Source organism: Camelina sativa, chromosome 18 (genome assembly GCF_030686135.1).
Source record: "Camelina sativa cultivar CO46 ecotype springtype chromosome 18, ASM3068613v1".
NCBI classification, from domain to species: domain Eukaryota; kingdom Viridiplantae; phylum Streptophyta; class Magnoliopsida; order Brassicales; family Brassicaceae; genus Camelina; species Camelina sativa.
In genome coordinates, this window is record NC_141897.1 from 18,874,673 (window position 1) to 18,893,034 (window position 18,362).

General features: G+C 36.1%; 3 protein-coding genes across 7 annotated transcripts; 1 reads left to right on the forward strand and 2 right to left on the reverse strand.

Annotated features, from left to right (window-relative positions):
• The first annotated feature begins 3,178 nt into the window (after window positions 1-3,178).
• Window positions 3,179-7,393, forward strand: LOC104761859 (protein SUPPRESSOR OF MAX2 1). 2 transcript variants are annotated; one of them, XM_010485003.3, is made up of 4 exons: window positions 3,179-4,983; window positions 5,090-5,303; window positions 5,413-5,712; window positions 5,809-7,393. In XM_010485003.3, exons 1-4 carry the CDS (start codon window positions 3,788-3,790, stop codon window positions 7,087-7,089), a joined length of 2,991 nt encoding a protein of 996 aa, XP_010483305.2. In that variant the 5' UTR covers window positions 3,179-3,787; the 3' UTR covers window positions 7,090-7,393. The 2 variants fall into 2 exon arrangements, with proteins under 2 accessions (XP_010483305.2, XP_010483306.2); XM_010485004.3 differs by having other exon boundaries at window positions 3,181-4,983; window positions 5,416-5,712.
• A 2,411-nt stretch (window positions 7,394-9,804) lies between these two features.
• On the reverse strand, window positions 9,805-11,743 carry LOC104761860 (B3 domain-containing protein At5g57720-like). The gene is made up of 4 exons (XM_010485005.3): window positions 11,562-11,743; window positions 10,554-11,052; window positions 10,348-10,469; window positions 9,805-10,232 (listed from the first exon to the last, which is right to left on the reverse strand). Exons 1-4 carry the CDS (start codon window positions 11,637-11,639, stop codon window positions 9,993-9,995), a joined length of 939 nt encoding a protein of 312 aa, XP_010483307.2. The 5' UTR covers window positions 11,640-11,743; the 3' UTR covers window positions 9,805-9,992.
• A 2,859-nt stretch (window positions 11,744-14,602) lies between these two features.
• Window positions 14,603-17,925, reverse strand: LOC104763549 (E3 ubiquitin-protein ligase XBAT32). Of its 4 annotated transcripts, none has more exons than XM_087500118.1 (10): window positions 17,073-17,925; window positions 16,891-16,950; window positions 16,732-16,803; window positions 16,441-16,607; window positions 16,181-16,341; window positions 16,001-16,059; window positions 15,875-15,921; window positions 15,636-15,785; window positions 15,452-15,543; window positions 14,603-15,370 (listed from the first exon to the last, which is right to left on the reverse strand). In XM_087500118.1, exons 1-10 carry the CDS (start codon window positions 17,265-17,267, stop codon window positions 14,847-14,849), a joined length of 1,527 nt encoding a protein of 508 aa, XP_087356244.1. In that variant the 5' UTR covers window positions 17,268-17,925; the 3' UTR covers window positions 14,603-14,846. The 4 variants fall into 4 exon arrangements, with proteins under 4 accessions (XP_087356244.1, XP_087356246.1, XP_087356247.1 ...); XM_087500120.1 differs by having other exon boundaries at window positions 16,441-16,652; window positions 17,073-17,711; XM_087500121.1 differs by having other exon boundaries at window positions 16,441-16,660; window positions 17,073-17,681.
• Between the last annotated feature and the right edge of the window lie 437 nt (window positions 17,926-18,362).

Here is an 18,362-nt window from a genome sequence, read left to right on the forward strand (position 1 = left end):
TTTTTCTTTTCGACGAATAGAAGAAAGTAATACTAGTTTAAGCTTTTACTCGAAAGAAAATAATGAGAGTCACGACAGCTTTTTATTTTTATTGAGCACACGAGAAAACATCTATTACAAGTTTTATAGTTACTTTACTATTTCGCATCCTAACCAAGATAATCATATAAATACATAGGAAACAAATTAAGGGAACCTTTTTAAAAGATACAAATGCACTGAGTTGAGCATATATCTTTCTTTTGCTATAATATCTTACTTACAAATAAAAAACATTTATCGCAAAAATCATAAACTAACCATCCATTTTAATGTCATCAAATTGCATAAACATTTAATCACAAAATATTCTTAATTCCTAACTACCATTTTATATCTTGATCACATACTTTGTACCGTTTGACAGCTCATACATCATCGTCAAACTTTATCTAGACCTTTTTTCGTCGTACGGCATCAAGTGCTGGCTCGAAGGCTAGGCAGAAAGAAGTGAAAGGAAAAAAAGAGGATAAAAACCTTCAAAGCGTGTTATCTCGGTAAATCAAAAGTTATGTGTGACTCTGTTAATTTTACCTTATCAAAACCAGTTTTTTTTCGTTCTACATACTTTTGAACAAAGTAAAGGTAGTCAACGCTTAGTTAAAACTTAAAAGTGTGATAGATATAGCCAATATAAACCAAGTTAAATTTTTATATGACTCGAGTAAACGCATATAATATCACGTCTACTTTTAAAACGCGTTATTGACTTTAATTTTGTATCTTTTTTATAACGACACTTTATTTTTGTTTTATGTCCTTCCAAAATAGTATTACTAATTCCTGCTGCAGATCCAAAACTTTATGTACAATGCAAAGTATTCACGCTTATAATTTATAGTCCTCCTATGAATTATGCCATCTTTGTTGTTTTCTTCTAATCGAAAGGATTCTAAACCAAAGACCACACATACTTTTCCTAAACCTATTAAAAACCATATCCTTTCCCATTTAAAAAGTCTTGATATTATTTTTATTTACATACTTCCACATACGAAGTGTTCTTTAAAGTGTGTAAACCGTATGTGATATATCACGTGAATTGAATTGCCATGGACATCTCATGAACACAGGTACCTGCTTTAGACTCATGTAAAAAATACAGGGTTCCTTCTTATTTACGTTTGAATTTTGTTTCTAATAGTAGTAGTACATATCACGGAGAAAATGTTGAATTCTAAAAAGTTGACATTTAACAAGAAATGTGGGTTAAAGACTTTAAAGCCATGCTTCGAGATACGACTTTCATTTTTATACAGTTTGATTAGACAACTTTATCTTTTTTCGTCTCACAAATTTGTTTGTTAATGACTTTTTTGAAACAAAAAAAACAACAAAAGTGGACATAAAATGTTGTAATTAGAATCTCTTATATATATAAAGAGTTAATAGTTGTAGATATACTATATAGTGGATCTAGAGTAAACAACGGTTGTAGAGTTAAGTCAAAAATCTAAACTAATCTAATGAAAAGGAAAAAGTTACTTTTTAAAATATATAAACGAATTTAATGCTTAAACCTTTTTAAATTCTTAAAAACAAAACTATGCCTAGCTAGACTCACAATTACATTTTACAGACCGATCCAATGACTATGATAGCTCTAATAAAGAAACTTTTTTTTTGGTATCTTCCATAGTATTGCTTAAAAAATTATGTAAAAACAATATTAATATATTCTATAAGCAACAATATCTTAGCAAAAAATAGATTTTTACATGAATTAAGAAAAACATTTAATGTTTAGCAGTAAATGTATTATTTATTTATAATAAGATATTTTATAATTATTAACCAATAGTATTTTATCAAACTTTTAAATTCTCATTTAATGGTTCTTGAAATTTACAATTTCTTAGCAGTAATTGATAAAAAGTATATAGAAAATCATTCTTTGTAATACAAGAAAAAATACTAAAAAATCATCTTTTATGATAGAGAAGGAATAATAATTTTGGTGGCTTTAAAGATGTAATTGTCACAATTAAATAAAAATTAGTCTACCTTAAAGTTTTCGAAAATTAATGGTACTATAATACTTTGTTTAGCTTAGCTATGTAGCTTGTATGTGTTCTAGCTCTTGTGTTTCAGTATGTTTTGATGCCGTGTTTTTGGCTTGTGTGTGTTCTGTAGGAACATATCTCATCGCCTTTGTTCTCTCGGCCTCCTTTGCATCTGGTTTTATCTAATAGTTGCCCTTTTAGTTGTCTCCTTGCTAAGTAGAGGTTCTTTTGTGTGAACTTGATACTTGGTTCTCTGCTTCAAATCCTTCTGCTCTTAGGTGGAAGTTGCTGGTGATGGTAATCTCTGTAGATGATTGTCGGTTCTTGAACTCGACTCATCAAAGTGGTTTGTTTTGTTCCTTGTCTCAGCGTTTCTGAATCTGGAGGATGTCAGATTGCTTTTCATGGCTTCTATCTAGGCGCTCTTTGACGCAATAATCGTCTCGCCGCATCTAGAAGTGTAATGTGTTCTGAATTGAGCCTTTACTTGTCAGGTTATGAAGTCTGGTTTCTGGTTTGGAAAAATCATCTCTCATTGTGATAGGAGGAGGCAGTTGTTGACTGATGCGGTGGCCGTGAGCAGCATTAATACAACTCATTCGCAGAACCTTTAGAAGATAAGTTTGATTTGTTTGTTTAGACATAGTGTTTATCTTCGGTATTATTGTTAGTTTGCCTCTGTTCTTAGTGTTGGGTACGTACTCTTTCGTTTGTGGCTAGAACATCTCTGTCGTGTATTTCTAGTTGTTTTTGGGGACTTTTTGTTTGTCCGTCGGCTTAGCCTCCCTCTTTTGGGCTTTAGACTTTAGGAATATATCTGTTTTTCCGCCGGCTTAAAATGTATTTTACAATGTATCCTTTCAAGTATTATCAATAACAACAGATGACAAAAAAAAAAAGTTATGTAGCTTGTACTCGAGACCAAACCTGTACCAGTAGTTTTTGTGATGGCTCAAACTTAAAAACTTAACCGCTAATAAATGAAACAAAATCAATAAAAAAAAAGTTCAATATAAACACACATCCACATTTATTATTACTGTTACTTACATTTATTATAACTCTCAAAAATGTAAAAGATGCAGAGATACGCGTAACAGTCCCTTTTTACAATTAAAAAGGGCAAAAGCAAGAGAGTGAGTGAGAGAGAGAAGTATCATTCACTTCTTCTACTACCCACCTTTTTTCTCTTTGAATTTTTCTTCACTCTGCAACTTTGTTTCCCCCACAACACCTTTCTACATTTACTTTTTTTTTTTAATCTTCAACTTTTTTTTAATATTAAAATTTAATCTTTCTAAAAAGCCATTTTTTGTGATCCGTTTGATATCCCAATTTGTCTACTTCTCCCAATAATAATAATAATCTTTTAGTCAGAAAGAAAAAAAAGTAAAAAAAGACTTTTTTTTTCCTCATTGTCTTATAAAACCAATCTAAAGCCTTTTCATTTTTTGTTGGCCGGTGGGATATTCTTTAAATGAGTTCTAGGCAAATCCCTATTCATTCCATTTTTATAATCCACCCGATCGGCAATAAAACTTCAGTTTCATAAACTTGTCTGAATAATTGAGAGAACCCAACTCAAAAGATTCAATTTTTTTTTCATTACTCTAATAAAAAGATTCGATTTTTATACACAATTTTTTTCCTTACAATTTTTTTAATCCCCACATATAATTGAAGAAAGAGAGAGAGAGAGAGAGATAGCACACAAAAAGTGGTAGAAGGAACGAAGAACGAGAGATATGAGAGCTGGTTTAAGTACGATTCAACAGACTCTGACGCCGGAGGCTGCCACCGTTTTAAACCAATCTATTTCCGAAGCGGCGCGTCGTAACCACGGCCAAACCACTCCTCTCCACGTTGCTACCACTCTTTTAGCTTCTCCTGCTGGCTTTCTCCGACGAGCTTGTATCCGATCTCACCCCAATTCTTCTCACCCTTTACAGTGCAGAGCCCTCGAGCTCTGTTTCAGCGTCGCCTTAGAGCGTCTCCCTACTGCTACGGCCACTCCTCCTAATAATGATCCACCCATCTCAAACGCGCTTATGGCGGCGCTTAAACGAGCTCAAGCCCACCAACGCCGTGGGTGTCCTGAGCAGCAACAGCAGCCCTTGTTGGCCGTTAAAGTCGAGCTTGAACAGCTCATCATCTCGATTTTGGATGATCCGAGTGTGAGCCGGGTTATGCGAGAAGCTAGCTTCTCGAGTCCGGCGGTTAAAGCTACAATTGAACAGTCGTTGAACAATTCTTCGTCTACTCCGACGCCGGTTCCGAGTGTTTCTTCCGTCGGGTTGAATTTTAGACCCGGTGGAGGAGGTGGAGCTCCGATGACGATGACCCGGAATTCTTATCTTAACCCACGGTTACAGCAGAGCGCTACGTCGGCGCAATCAGGGGTTGTTAATAAGAACGATGATGTGGACCGGGTTATGGATATATTGGGTCGGGCGAAGAAGAAAAACCCGGTTTTGGTTGGAGATTCGGAGCCGGGTCGGGTGATTCGTGAGATCTTTAAGAAAATTGAAGTCGGAGAAGTTGGGAATTTAGCGGTGAAGAACTCAAAGGTGGTTCATTTAGAAGAGATCAATTCGGATAAGGCTTTGAGAATTAGGGAATTAGATGGGTTGCTTGAGACACGTTTAAAGAACTCTGATCCTGGCGGTGGTGTGATTCTCGATCTCGGAGACTTGAAATGGCTTGTGGAGCAACCGAGCGCAACGCAACCGCCGGCTACGCTTGCGGTGGAGGTTGGAAGGACTGCAGTGGCGGAGCTACGGAGGCTTTTGGAGAAGTTCGAAGGAAGACTCTGGTTTATTGGAACAGCGACGTGTGAGACTTATCTAAGGTGTCAAGTTTATCATCCTTCAATGGAGACTGATTGGGATCTTCAAGCTGTGTCTGCAGCAGCTAAAGCTCCGGCCTCCGGCGTTTTCCCGAGGTGGGTTGTGTTAAAGTTTTGATTTTGGTTATGAAAAATCTCAGTTTTTTTTTTTTTTTTTGGTGAAATTTTCTCAGTGTGATTGATGTTTTTTTTTTTGATTCAGGCTTGCGAACAATTTGGAATCATTCACGCCATTGAAGAGCTTTGTGCCTGCGAATAGGACTTTGAAATGTTGTCCACAGTGTTTGCAGAGTTACGAGCGAGAACTCGCTGAGATTGATTCAGTGTCTTCTCCAGAGGTTGTTAAATCAGAAGTAGCTCAGCAGAAACAGTTGCCACAGTGGCTGTTGAAAGCTAAACCTGTTGATCGTTTACCGGTGAGTTCTTGTTTTTTTGAATCTTCTCTATGACAATATGATATGATTACAGATCACATAGTTTGATCAGTTTCCTAACGTTTGTGGTTTGTATATTGGTTTATTACAGCAGGCAAAGATTGAAGAAGTGCAAAAGAAATGGAATGATGCGTGTGTGCGTCTTCATCCTAGCTTTCATAACAAGAACGAGAGGATTGTTCCGATTCCGGTTCCTATAACGTTGTCGACAAGCTCTTATGGTCCTAATATGCTTCTTCGTCAGCCGTTGCAGCCTAAGTTACATCCCAATAGAGAGTTGCGTGAGAGGGTACAGTTGAAGCCTATGAGCTCTTTGGTGACTGAGCAGGCCAAGAAGAAGAGTCCTCCCGGGAGCCCGGTTCAGACAGATCTTGTTCTTGGACGAGCAGAGGTATGTCGATTTGAATATTCCTTATACTATGATGGAAGTGTTTGTGGATCGAAATTACAAAACCTGACGTTGAACACTTGCGTTTGCGTATATCAGGATTCAGAGAAAGCTGGGGATGTGCAAGTGAGAGATTTTCTCGGCTGCATATCTTCTGAATCAGTGCAGAACAACAATAAGATCAGTGTTTTGCCTAAGGAGAATCTTGGGAACTCGTTAGACATTGATTTATTCAAGAAGCTATTGAAAGGAATGACCGATAAAGTTTGGTGGCAGAACGATGCAGCCGCTGCGGTGGCTGCAACAGTTAGTCAATGCAAGCTAGGGAACGGGAAACGACGTGGTGTTTTATCAAAGGGAGATGTCTGGTTACTGTTTTCAGGACTGGATAGAGTTGGGAAGAGAAAAATGGTATCGTCTCTGTCTTCCCTTGTGTACGGGACGAATCCAACTATGATTCAGCTTGGCTCGAGACAGGATGCTGGAGATGGCAATCCTAGTTTCCGTGGTAAAACCGCGTTGGATAAGATTGCGGAAACTGTAAAGAGGAGTCCGTTTTCTGTTATCTTGCTTGAAGATATCGACGAGGCGGATATGTTGGTGCGTGGAAGCATAAAACAGGCGATGGAGAGAGGCAGGATACGTGACTCGCACGGCCGTGAGATCAGTTTAGGTAACGTGATCTTTGTTATGACAGCGAGCTGGCATTTCGCAGAGACGAAAACGTCGTTCCTAGACAATGAAGCTAAACTAAGGGATTTGGCTAGTGAAAGCTGGCGTTTGAGGTTGTGCATGCGGGAGAAGTTTGGGAAACGACGAGCGAGTTGGCTGTGTAACGACGAGGAGAGGGTGACGAAACCGAAGAAAGAACATGGTTCGGGTTTATCTTTCGATTTGAACCAAGCCGCTGATACGGATGACGGTTCTCATAATACAAGTGATCTAACAACAGATAATGATCAAGAAGAGCAAGGTTTTAGTGGAAAGCTGTCGCTGCAGTGTGTTCCATTTGCGTTCCATGATTTGGTCAGCCGTGTTGATGATGCAGTAGCATTCCGAGCGGTTGATTTTGGAGCTGTGAGACGGAGAATCACAGAAACTCTATCTGAGAGATTCGCGAGAACCGTGGGCGAATCATTATTGATAGAGGTCGAGGACGAGGCGCTTCAGAGAATCTTGAGCGGAGTGTGGTTAGGCCAGACAGAGCTAGAGGAATGGATCGAAAAAGCGATTGTTCCAGTGTTGAGCCAGCTTAAGGCTCGAGTGTCGTCTTCTGGTACTTACGGTGACCGTACAGTAGCTCGGCTGGAGTTAGATGAAGATTCCAGTGAACGGAACAACGGTGATTTACTGCCGAGAAGTATTACATTGGCAGTATGAATGAGTTTGAGAACAGAGATGGAGTTTTTGCTGTTGCATTGGACTGTGGAAGGGCAGGGCTGTAAATATGTCTCAACTGGTTTTGGCGGGTGGGAAAAAGGGAAACAGTTAGGGGTAAAAACAGTAAAAAAGAAAGAAAGAAAGGTGTTTATAGTTCTTTTTGTTTTTTTACTCCACAGTCTTAGTTTTGTTTTATCTTATGTTTATGTACGGTAAACGGGAGGGTGATTTATGTAGCAATTATAGATATATTTATTTGATAGATAAATAATGAAAGATTAATAAAGTTAAAAAGTATTTATTATTTTCTTCCTCAGTTACAAAATTAATCTAAAGAAGTAGTAAAAGATAGATGCGTGAAAACAATTGCATTTTCATTAGTCGTCGTTTATGTCAAGGGGACCATTTGAATTTCTCGATTGAAGAAGTGTGTAGAAAACTGTAATTGCTTAGATTATTCTTGCATCTTCCTATACAAAACGGTAAAATGTAAGAGAAAAAAGACAAAAATGGAAAGAAAAAGGCAAACAAAAAGTTTCCAAAAACAGAAAGATAACACACTTGAAAAGTTGAAAAAGGTACCAAACTATATATTAATTTTAAACAAAGTTTTGGTTCACTGAATGATGAACATTGCATGTGTGTCGTCATTTAATTATATACTATATATATCTTCAATTACTATTGTTGCATTTTTGACCTTTTCCTCAAAAATCTTTTTTTTTTCTTTTTTTTTTTGTTAATACTAATAAATTAATACTCGCTAGTAGTATTAAATTAATACTTTATTCGTTAGAGCTTACCTGTTACATTACAACTACAAAAAGGTATGACGCAAAAAAGTCTCAGAGATTTTTATATACTTTTTATTAAAATATACTATGATCTAACGTACATATATATGGTTGTTAATTGTTTGTTCGCGTCGAGATAAAGATGAAAAAGACTGTTGTATTGTGATTAGTACTTTAATATTAGTGGTTAGACAATACTACTAAACATAACCTTTTTCCTTATTCTTTCACCTCCATTTTTATTTAGTCTAAAATTGACTTTGACCGAATAAAAATTTAGAGATTTTACATATAAACGTTGATCGATTAGGGTAGATTTGGATTTTTCGAATGCATGAGATTGTTGAGATTATTAAATATTGCATGCTCAATAAATGTTGAGGGAGATGGCAACTTGTAAGAAAATGTGGAGGATTTGCTATTTAATTTAAATTGACGTGTCTGATTTGGACAACTCAACTTCTTGTATAGAAGAAGAGTAAGCTGTCTTCTAGTTCAAACCACTTGTACAGTTACACTTGGGGATAATCCAAGGGCACCAATCTTATATTAAAAAAAAAAAAAAATTGATAAGATTTTGTAATATTGATGTACAGAAAAAGATGGTGAAACTATTTACAGTATATATATGACATAAATTTCTCGCCCTGGGCGTTTGGTAAGAACCGAGAAACCCGAACCGAAAGAACCGAGCTTTTCAGTTCTCGGCGCCGAATTTGGGAAACAGTGTAAACCGATCGGCAAAAATATTTAAGGATTTCGGTTATCATTTCGGTTCGGTTCGGCAAGCCATAACCGAACGGTTCTTCAGTTCTCTTCCAATAATCATCTATCGTCGAAGATCTGCCATGGTTAAGCTGAAAAGTAAGCATGAGTTTTTAAGATCTGTCATCGATGAGCTGAAGAAAGACGATGGACTAGAGAAAAAGAAATAAACAAAACGCTAGGGTTTGGTGCGTTTAAAATAGTGTAGACTTTTTTTGGACTTATGGAATAAAAAATATGTTTAGGCCAGGCCCAAATATCTTTACAGCCCACGTGAAATATCTAATAAAATATGAAAACCCTACTTCTTTTTCTACCCTTTCACTCTTGCCTCTCTCCTCAGCCGTTTCTTCTTCAACCTCTCAAAAATCTGAAAATTAGATCTTTTTTATTATTCGATTCTCAATTCTTTAAGTTTCTCAATTCTTCTATTTCGTTTCGTCCAATTCTTCCACCTAATCCCTCAATCGTATTAAAGCAATAAATTCATAATGTTGTATGTTTGAAGCTCGAATTTGCTCACTATCGACATATCTGACCGGACCTTTAATCCTTTTCGTGGGTTTCATCGTTTTTACATGGTTGTAACTCTTCGTAACCCACTAGAAGGGTTTTTTGATTGAAGTTTACAAGTTTCATGGAGGATACATAATTGTAGTTCATATTCGGTTAACCGAACTAACCGGAAAGAAATTCAGTTTGGTTTAATTCGGAATAGATTTTAAAGCAGATAACCGAACCGAATAAACTGATTACCGAATAACCCGAACTGAACTTTTAGTCGGTTCAATTCGGCATGATTTTTAGATAACCGAAATTTTGGAAAACCGAACAACCCGACCCGAATAACCCGAAGACGCCGAACGCCCAGGGTGATAAATTTCACTCTATTACCAAATACTTTGTTGACTGCAACTCATGGGTTCAAATCTAAAGGCATAACCGAGGAAAAAACAAAGCTAACCATTAATATGGAAAATGGGCCTGGAGATAGCCCAACAAATGAACCAAGAAGGAGTATGTAAACTTATGTTAAACTGTAGGGTGTCATCTTATTTAGCAACTTACTCTATTTCGAAATGTAGTTTAGTTTGGAGTCAATTGTAATAAGATCTGTTTCTAAATTATCTTTGAATCGTCTAGAGTCAAGACTCAAGACCATAACCATCACTTCTATTGAAACATGCTGCAGAACTTTTAAATTAAAAGATCACAACTTTAAAAGCTAACCATAAATCCGAGAGATAAAAGAACAAGATCCCAAGTTCATAACTTCAACAAGAGCCTAGAGGCTAGAGACAAAGGTTTCAACATATCCATAAAACGATAAATAAACTAGACTTCTCAGTTCTTCACGAAGTGCACTTTGACGGTGCGAACAACATCTCCTTCACGCAGAATCTCACATATGATTATGTCTCCCGGCTTTATTTTGTTCCTGTTGTACATTTCGTCCCACTTGTGTACCACAACACGATCTTTCCATTTCCCAACCTTTCTCTTTAACAACCCGAAATCATCGACGAGATTGATTGTGTTCTCAAACTTCAACTTAAAGTCTTTTATTGCTTGCATAGAAATTACCTACGAATACGATCAAACATTAAACAAATCAAGACACCTTATTATGAGTAAGTAGATAGTTAAATTTTGTCACACAAGAAAGAAATTTAAAAGAGTACTCAAATAAATCTTTTACCAAGACACGCCTTGAACACGATGAAGTTGAAATAAAGAACGGGTTTTTGGGATTTTCAAGATACGTTTGCACCTTAACAGAATCAGCAATGGAAGTAGCACGAGTCTTTTTCACCCTTCTTGCTGAAGATCACACAAAAAAAAATGTATTTTTAGAATCAATACATTTTGATGGAAAAGAAAAAATATTGGACAAGTGGCTTTTACCTTTCTTGTAACAGCTTCCACTAGCTTTGTTAACTACACAAGTCGCTGTATCTTCATCATCATCATAATCATCATCATCATCTTCATCTTCATCATCCCCATTAATTTCGTCGCTGCTTCCTAGGGAAAGAGAAACGACCATGTTCTCATAGGTATCTCCTTCTTCCATATGATGATCACGGCCATCATCATCACCCACTGTCTCATCTTCATCATCCGATATTTCTTGTATCTTGATGGGACAGCTTGGCTCCAGAGGAAGGCCATCTCGGTGGATGCGTACCCAAAAGCTCCGAGAACCATCATAAGTGAACAAGAGGAAGTCTCTGTCAATGAGACCATTGCCTCTAACAAACTTTTCCCAACCTTCTTGGAAACTAATAGTCTCCTCTTGGCTTATCGTCCATCTGACAGTCCAAAACTTTCCTTCGGCCCTTTTAAGAACAGCGGTCTGAGGAAGAGGGTTTGGATAGTACTGTTTGTAGCCTCTTGGGATTACCTAAAAAATGACAATAACATAGGTAGGTGAAACATTCCACTAAGTGACAGCTAGACATCAAGAACAGAGGAATCAGATTTGGAGTTGAACATAGCAAAACCCTAAGAGATCAGGAACAAGACGAAACCCTAGGAAGCAGGACCAGACACTTATTAGAAATCAAGAACAGAACCAAACTCTCTAATAGTCAAATAGATGAATCCAGTAAGATCTAGTCTAAAGTACATGAATGATGAATCAAAGTATATAAAACAGAGGATTAAAACTAAAAAAGTTAAAGAAGCAGAGCTAAGAGAAGATAAAGAGTAGAGGAATCAATATTTCAAGTTGTACAGAGCAAACAAAGATGGCAAATTTTTTTTGTCAGTTTAACTTAAACTAACGGCATGAACACAAACTACACAAACAAACCATTCCAGAATAATCTTAAATCATTCTAGTATTCTACAACCTAGTAAGACTTGTGATTTGGAGAGGATAAACAGAGAGAGAGAAAGATGGTAACTTACCAAACGTTGAGAATGTTCATGGGAGTTGAAGATCTTGAGGAAATCTGGAAATGGAGGAAATCCAGTTTCTAACGCCATCTTTTGTTTTTGCTTTGAGTCATAGTTCTACAAATGAAGAAGCTGTGGAGTTATTATATAGAACATCTTCAACATGTAATAAGTGTGTGTGTGGGTGTGAGTGAGAGTCTTTTGAGTGTGTGAGTGGGTTTTATGGGAGTGTGTGTACCTACCATTCTCAAATCAAATAGTCAAAGTCGTAAAGCAAAATGTTTGATACGTCATTTGATAGAGAGATTTAACAGTGGAATTGGCAATAAACGGATACATTTTCCGAGAACTTTGAAAAGCTTTTGTACTATACAGACTACCAAAATAGAAATTAATACAGAAACGCAGTGCCATAATTTTAAGTTGGAAATATCAGAGACTATACAACTCATTAAACAAATATGGGCCTATATGGGCCGAAATAAATCTCCAATAAGTAGAGCTAGAGGCTTAATACGGTTAAGAAGTTTGAAATTGTTGTTAACAACATACATTTATAAACTCAAGTCTCCTTAACTCTTTACCCAACGACGATGGAATAACAAGAATGTAACACTAGGAACATCGACCGAGATACTTGTTCGAATCTTCAATTAAAAAAATCAAATCATGTATAGTTGTTACAATTCAAATGTACTAACTACTAAATCGATGCATGCAAAATAATCCAACTCACAGAATCTGAAGATACCTCTGAACGCTTTAGTCCGAGATAATAATAATAGTGTCGTCCACTCTGTGGAGACTGCTCATCTCACCGCATTACTTTTAAATGGGCTTTTATATCTGTTTGGGCTCAATTGTAATGAAAAGAGTTTGCAATTTAAACCCCACAAATACGATTGTGTTTTGTTATCTTTTTTTTTTTGACGATATTGTGTTTTGTTATCTTTATTTAGGTGTGACTTGAGTTTTTTTTTCTGAAAAAAAAACAAAAACAGAGTTGACAAAAGTAATTAATATATATTTTCTGCACCAATTGGAAAAATAGGAGTTTCAAAGTCGTCATGTCCCACTTTCTATATTGGTATAAGAGATTCTTTGACTTGGACAATCTGAACGTTGAAGAAATAGGTAATAAATAAGCCATGCATGTTACATTTTTCTTCAGTTTCAAAAACTTTACTTTTGTTTTTCCCTGTTTCTGAGAATAGTTAAAAGAAATTACTATAACAGTATTAAAGACCCTTTCAGAGAGAAGAAGAACAGAGAAGAAAGAGACAGAAGCTTGACAATGTATTGTCACATCCCAAAGTTTTGTGATGATTACACCTATTTATACATTTTGCAGCTTTTTGTATTCTTCTCCTCTTTACATATATAAGCGCCATTAAATACATCACACTGAATTGTTACTGTAAATTACTCACCCGTCCTTCACATTTGTTATTGTTTTAATAAATAACTCATTTTATTAGTTGGAGAAGGTGAGCTCTTTTTTCTATTGGTTACTTAATTTATTACACGAGAGATGGTATAGTTTGACAAAAAAAAAGAAGAGATGGTATAGTTAAAGTACATAACAAAAACCCGATGAATCTCCTGTCTAGCTCTTTATATAAAAATGTGTATAGCTTTGCGGTTTTAGGTTTTGAGTTTTTCCACTTCTCACTAGCTAACTTAGCTTATTAATTTCTGGAAATGAGAAACCATGATTTTCTTAAACTGATACGTAAAACGAGGATATGAATCTTTAAATGTAAGAAAAGAAGGAGAGAGCTAAATTGATTCCACCAGAGACTTCGTAACGCAGACGGTAAAAAACGTAAAAAAATGAGGAGACCAACTGTCTCAACTATAAAAAGAAAAAAAAAAAAACTTAAAACGGAAGCAAATCTTGATAAGAAAAACGAACCAATTGTTTTTCTGAAGAATTAAAATTAGAGAACCAATCGTGATTTCCAAGATTTTGTAGTACAAATTAGAGAAGTAATAATATACATGCTTTTTTTTTTATACCTAAAACACAGTCTTACTAGTGTTTCAAAGTGCTTACTGCTTATCAACTCGAAATTCGTTTAACGTGTAATTTCAGCTATCATTTTGTATGGGGTACTCTCTCGCATTTTGTTGTGATTTTTTTTTTAATAATAAATATTCAGATTCTCTGACTATTTGATAGAATAAGTAATACTACTCGACTTTTCAATGTAACGTGTATAAGTAGATTAAATAAAGCTTTGTATTTCCTTTCATTTTGTGCACCAAGAAACTATCTTAAATAATCCTTATATCCTTTACAATCTTTTGGCAAATGTGAATATTTATTAACCTTAGTTTTCTTTTACGATTTATCTTGCTTTAATTCATGTTTTTTTTATTTATTAAATACAGGCAGGTCTAGCTTCCATTTATTAGTTTCATCCTCTTATTTCCCTATATATAAACACAAAACTTCACCTGCCCCTCTCACATCATCACTTCAGAGCAAAAGCATCATATCATTCCTCTCCTTCTTGATTCATGCTCATGATCATCATCATCATGACATTTATGATTATAGTGATGATCGTTTCTCTCTTTCAACTTTGTCTGGTTTCTCCATTACATCATGGATGTACTTTCGAACGTGTGAGTATCTCACGGAGAAGAAGATTTCTTGGACATTAGTGTTCCATTGGCATTATCCTTGCTGAGCTCTTTTTTTTTTACGAACAAAAACTATTTTTGTTTCTACTGTATCATTAATAGGAAAATACTTCCATATTTTAGAAGATTTTTTTTCTTGACCTTGCAAGGCTTATTAGTTTTGTATTCTTGTTTTGTTTTCTTTTATCTTCTCTTCATTTTTGTATTTTATTTTTGGTTGTTTTGTTCTTTCTATTCCTTCTGAGCTTTATGTAAATTCCTTCCTTATTAATGTTATTAATCCCGTAGCTTCTCAATTTCTTCTAAGTTGCCTTCAAACGTCTATCTAAGTAAATGTAATCTTCATGCATCTCTAAAGTGTTTCATAATATGTTCATGAGCCGGCTACGCAAGAAAATATTATATTTTCTTGAAGAAATACACATTCACAAATGATATTTTTTTTACATATATATACACACACACCATTTCAATGTAATGGCAGCGCCAAATTAATTATATTATTACAACACTTTGAATTACCACAAAATGAATAATTTACCACAGCATTCACAGAATCAATTAGCATTTTTTTTTTCTTTTATCCCAAAAAAACTGGGAACAAAAATATATAATAAGGTAAAAAAAAAACGACAATTGCGTTTTGAGTTAGCAAGCACTACCACCGGTTGTAACACAATGGTTGAGTGCAGAGAACCAAGAACGTTTTCCTTCAACCTGCGACGTCGATCGCCTGAACCGTAAACTAGATCTTGAATATGATCCACCCATTAACCGGCTTTGAGGTTCATCCACGTCTGAGCCCCCGAGGCAGAGTCTTGGAGGAAACCGGTTGCAGCTAAGGGACCGAAACGATGATGATCTAACGGATTGTGGAATTCGAGAACCGGTTCTTGACACAACTGGTCTACAGCTGTAGTGAGGGTTAGTGAGGAGAGCTGTGTCTAAGACATCGGAGGAGCAAGTGCAGAAGGACAAAGAGATGCTTGTTCTTGATGATGATGTTGTTGTTGTTATGCTTGTTGTATGAGGAAGTTTGGTAAATGATACAATGCCGTTGCGACAGAGAGGACACGGGACTGAACCTGGTGTGGCTTGTGATGTCTTTGACGATGTTAATTTTGTGGTGCTTAGGTATAATGCACAGTTTGTGCAGAACTCATGAGCACATCCTGTTAATGTCACACACAACAATCAATTCAATGATGTTCTAAGAAAGAACAAATTTTGGTATTGAGAAATCGTTACATTACCATCTGCGGCTACAGTGCATTTTCTTTCTAAACAAACGGCACAAGGGTCACGACATGGAGTGTTACAATCATTTTCTCGCCAGCCACATTCTCTGAAATACACAAACGGAGAAACACCAATCAGCCTCAAAGAATCTTGCATTCACATTGAGTGTTTCAATTAGGAGAAAGGGTTTTTACATACTGAGCAATCTTGACAATGCTCATTAGAGGAAGGCAGAGGAAAGGAGAGGGGACGTTTGGTGGATGGCTTTGTGGTTGCTCTGTGGTTGGGTTCAGGATTTCTTCCAGCCAGTTGCGGTGCCATGAGCGAGCAACCATCAATGGAGTCCATCTAAAACCAAAAAACACCAAACGTATAAAGACATTGCGGTTTATATCAGGCAGGATTTTGCAGGCAGAGAAATAGAGAGAAGAACAAACCCGTTGGAGTTCATGGCAGCTAAACAGGCACCTTTAGCGATCAGAAGCTGTGAAAACAAATGCCAAATGAATTCATATCTGATCTAAGTGAAACATAACATTGTCTGATTAAGCATGTGTATATACCTGGCAACACTGCGTGTTTCCACCACATGAAGCATAATGAAGAGCTGTACTCCCAGCACCTACAATGTAAAAACCAAAGAGCCAAAGCGAAAAACAAACTACAGAATTAAGTTTTTCGCTTAAAGAAAGAATCTCTACATTCATTACCAAAGTTAATCAATTGGGACATATGATAATAACCTATAAGATCTATTGTGGTTCCATCTTCCACAGTGACCTGAGTAACCGAAGCTCCCAAATCCAAGAGCAACTGCACCGTCTCTATGTGTCCGTTCAAAGCCGCCACATGAAGAGGTGTGATACCACCATCTGCTGCTCTGTTGATCACTTCGTGAAGAACACTGCAAAAGCAGCAAAACACATACAAAGAACATAAATCACATTCAACTAATCATGTAACTAAACCACTAGCTTAGCTTTAAAAAAAAAACACATTCTACCTTGGATCAAAACCAGCAATTGAGGATTTATTATTCTTCAAGAGGCTCCAGCAATCGGGAAGGCTTGGTATATAGTCCGAAAGCAAGATCCTGATACATCGAGGGTGACCATTTAGAGCAGCAAGATGTAGAGCAGTACCGCCATTTAAGTAATCTGATCTGTGAATCTACAAACCCGTACAATCAAGAAACACAAATCATTGTCCCAATACCTGACATACTTTGTTATCACAATCAGTTAGAAAAAGAAAAGAACATCACAATATTAAAAAGTTGATAAAAAATCCTTACATTAGCACCAAAAAGAATCAGAATCAAAACAACCTCCCAATGACCATGTTGACATGCTTGCATCAAAGCCGTCTGCTTCCAAAAATCTTATATTCAGATTACTTAAAAATCAATCTAACAACAATGTACAGAACCAAAAAGACAAAAGCTTTATTATACCTGTCCACGGTAGTTCCGGAGATTAATATCAACTCCTGATTCCACCAACAGAGAAACTATCTGAAAGATCAAGATCATCACCACAAATCACCATAAAAGTCAGAACTTTAAGAATCTCTAATGGTAAAAGTATTGATCTTTATAAAGGCTAAGGAATTGGGGGGGGGGGGGGGGGGGGGAACCTCGTGGTGGCCTTGAGCAGCAGAGTAATGAAGAGGAGAGTTACGAACGCCAAAAGTGGAGTAACGAGCGAGTCTTGGGTTGTAATCTAAGAGAGCTTTGGCTTCCTGTAAATCGCCGTCTCTGGCCGCTGATACTAAGCGTTCGCCGGACGCAGAACAACCGAATGAGTTCCCGACGAGGCTCAGGAACCTCATCGTTTTACGATACAAAACTGAAATTTTGATCCGACCCGATTAACAACAACCCCCCTAAGCAATCACCACCACCACCATGATCGAAATCAACAAAAAAAAAAAAAAAAAAAACAATCTTTGAAAATTGAATTTAATTCGAATGATTGCAACAAAAAAGAGATTGGATTTTTATTTTATCCTCTCTGATTTTGGTTGTTGGGGTTCTTTAATTCTCTTATGTACAGATCATCATCATCATAATGATCCCGCTTTTAAGAAAGAAGAAGCTTTTAAAGAATTTACCAAAAAGGAAAAAAAAAAGCTCAAAACTTTAAAAGAATTGACCAAAAATGAAAAACGTTACATGGAAAGATCATCCAGAAACCTTCTTTGAAAAATGGTAATCTAGACGAAAGATTAAAAACAATAAAGAATGGAGAAAAAAAAGGAAATGTTCAAAAAGATGATTTAAAAAAAAACAACAACAAATTGGTGATTACTTAAACCCAAAAAAAGGAAATTTTTTTTGATCTTTCTATTTTATTTTGTGTGTATGTATGTGGGTGTGTGATGGTGACCCTAATTAATTGACTTTAATTAATATTTTCCACCAGAAGAAGAACAAAAGAGAGACAAGATCAAAGAGGAGAACGTTGTGGCCAGATGTTTTTAACAAAACTAATCTCCGGATTTCGCGCGTTTTGTTTTAACCAAAAATTCTCATAATTTTTACACTAAAGATTCTCTCGCAATGGAAAAGAGAAAAAGACATTCTTCATCACCAACCATAAGAAAAGCTTACCCCTTTTTTCCAAATATAAATTTTAATAAATCTTTATATACTTACTACATAATTATCATCAAAAGTAACATGACATTAATGACAACAAATCTATATATAATATATTGAAGTGTGGGAGGAGCATGTGGGTCGTGTCCATGTCATGGGTATAATTGCATTTAGCAAACCATGACATTAATATCACTTAAAAATTTTATTAACAAGTAAATAAAACTCAACCAGTGAGTGATGAATTGGTTTGGAGATTCACTTACGATCCAAAGACAAAGCTAGTTTGATTATCTTCACAAACATATATCATTAATTTAAATAGA

Excerpts from the sequence above, each read along its gene's own strand:
- LOC104763549 (XM_087500118.1), bottom strand. The coding sequence starts at position 17,267 with ATGAGGTTCCTGAGCCTCGTCGGGAACTCATTCGGTTGTTCTGCGTCC. Across the intron at positions 16,342-16,440 it reads ATTGCTGGTTTTGATCCAAG|TGTTCTTCACGAAGTGATCA; the intron begins GTAGAATGTGTT and ends CTGCTTTTGCAG. Across the intron at positions 15,371-15,451 it reads ATGCACTGTAGCCGCAGATG|GATGTGCTCATGAGTTCTGC; the intron begins GTAATGTAACGA and ends TGACATTAACAG.
- LOC104761859 (XM_010485003.3), top strand. The coding sequence starts at position 3,788 with ATGAGAGCTGGTTTAAGTACGATTCAACAGACTCTGACGCCGGAGGCT. Across the intron at positions 5,304-5,412 it reads AACCTGTTGATCGTTTACCG|CAGGCAAAGATTGAAGAAGT; the intron begins GTGAGTTCTTGT and ends GGTTTATTACAG. Across the intron at positions 5,713-5,808 it reads TTGTTCTTGGACGAGCAGAG|GATTCAGAGAAAGCTGGGGA; the intron begins GTATGTCGATTT and ends TGCGTATATCAG.
- LOC104761860 (XM_010485005.3), bottom strand. The coding sequence starts at position 11,639 with ATGGCGTTAGAAACTGGATTTCCTCCATTTCCAGATTTCCTCAAGATC. Across the intron at positions 10,470-10,553 it reads TGGAAGCTGTTACAAGAAAG|CAAGAAGGGTGAAAAAGACT; the intron begins GTAAAAGCCACT and ends TGTGATCTTCAG. Across the intron at positions 10,233-10,347 it reads CGTGTTCAAGGCGTGTCTTG|GTAATTTCTATGCAAGCAAT; the intron begins GTAAAAGATTTA and ends TCGTATTCGTAG.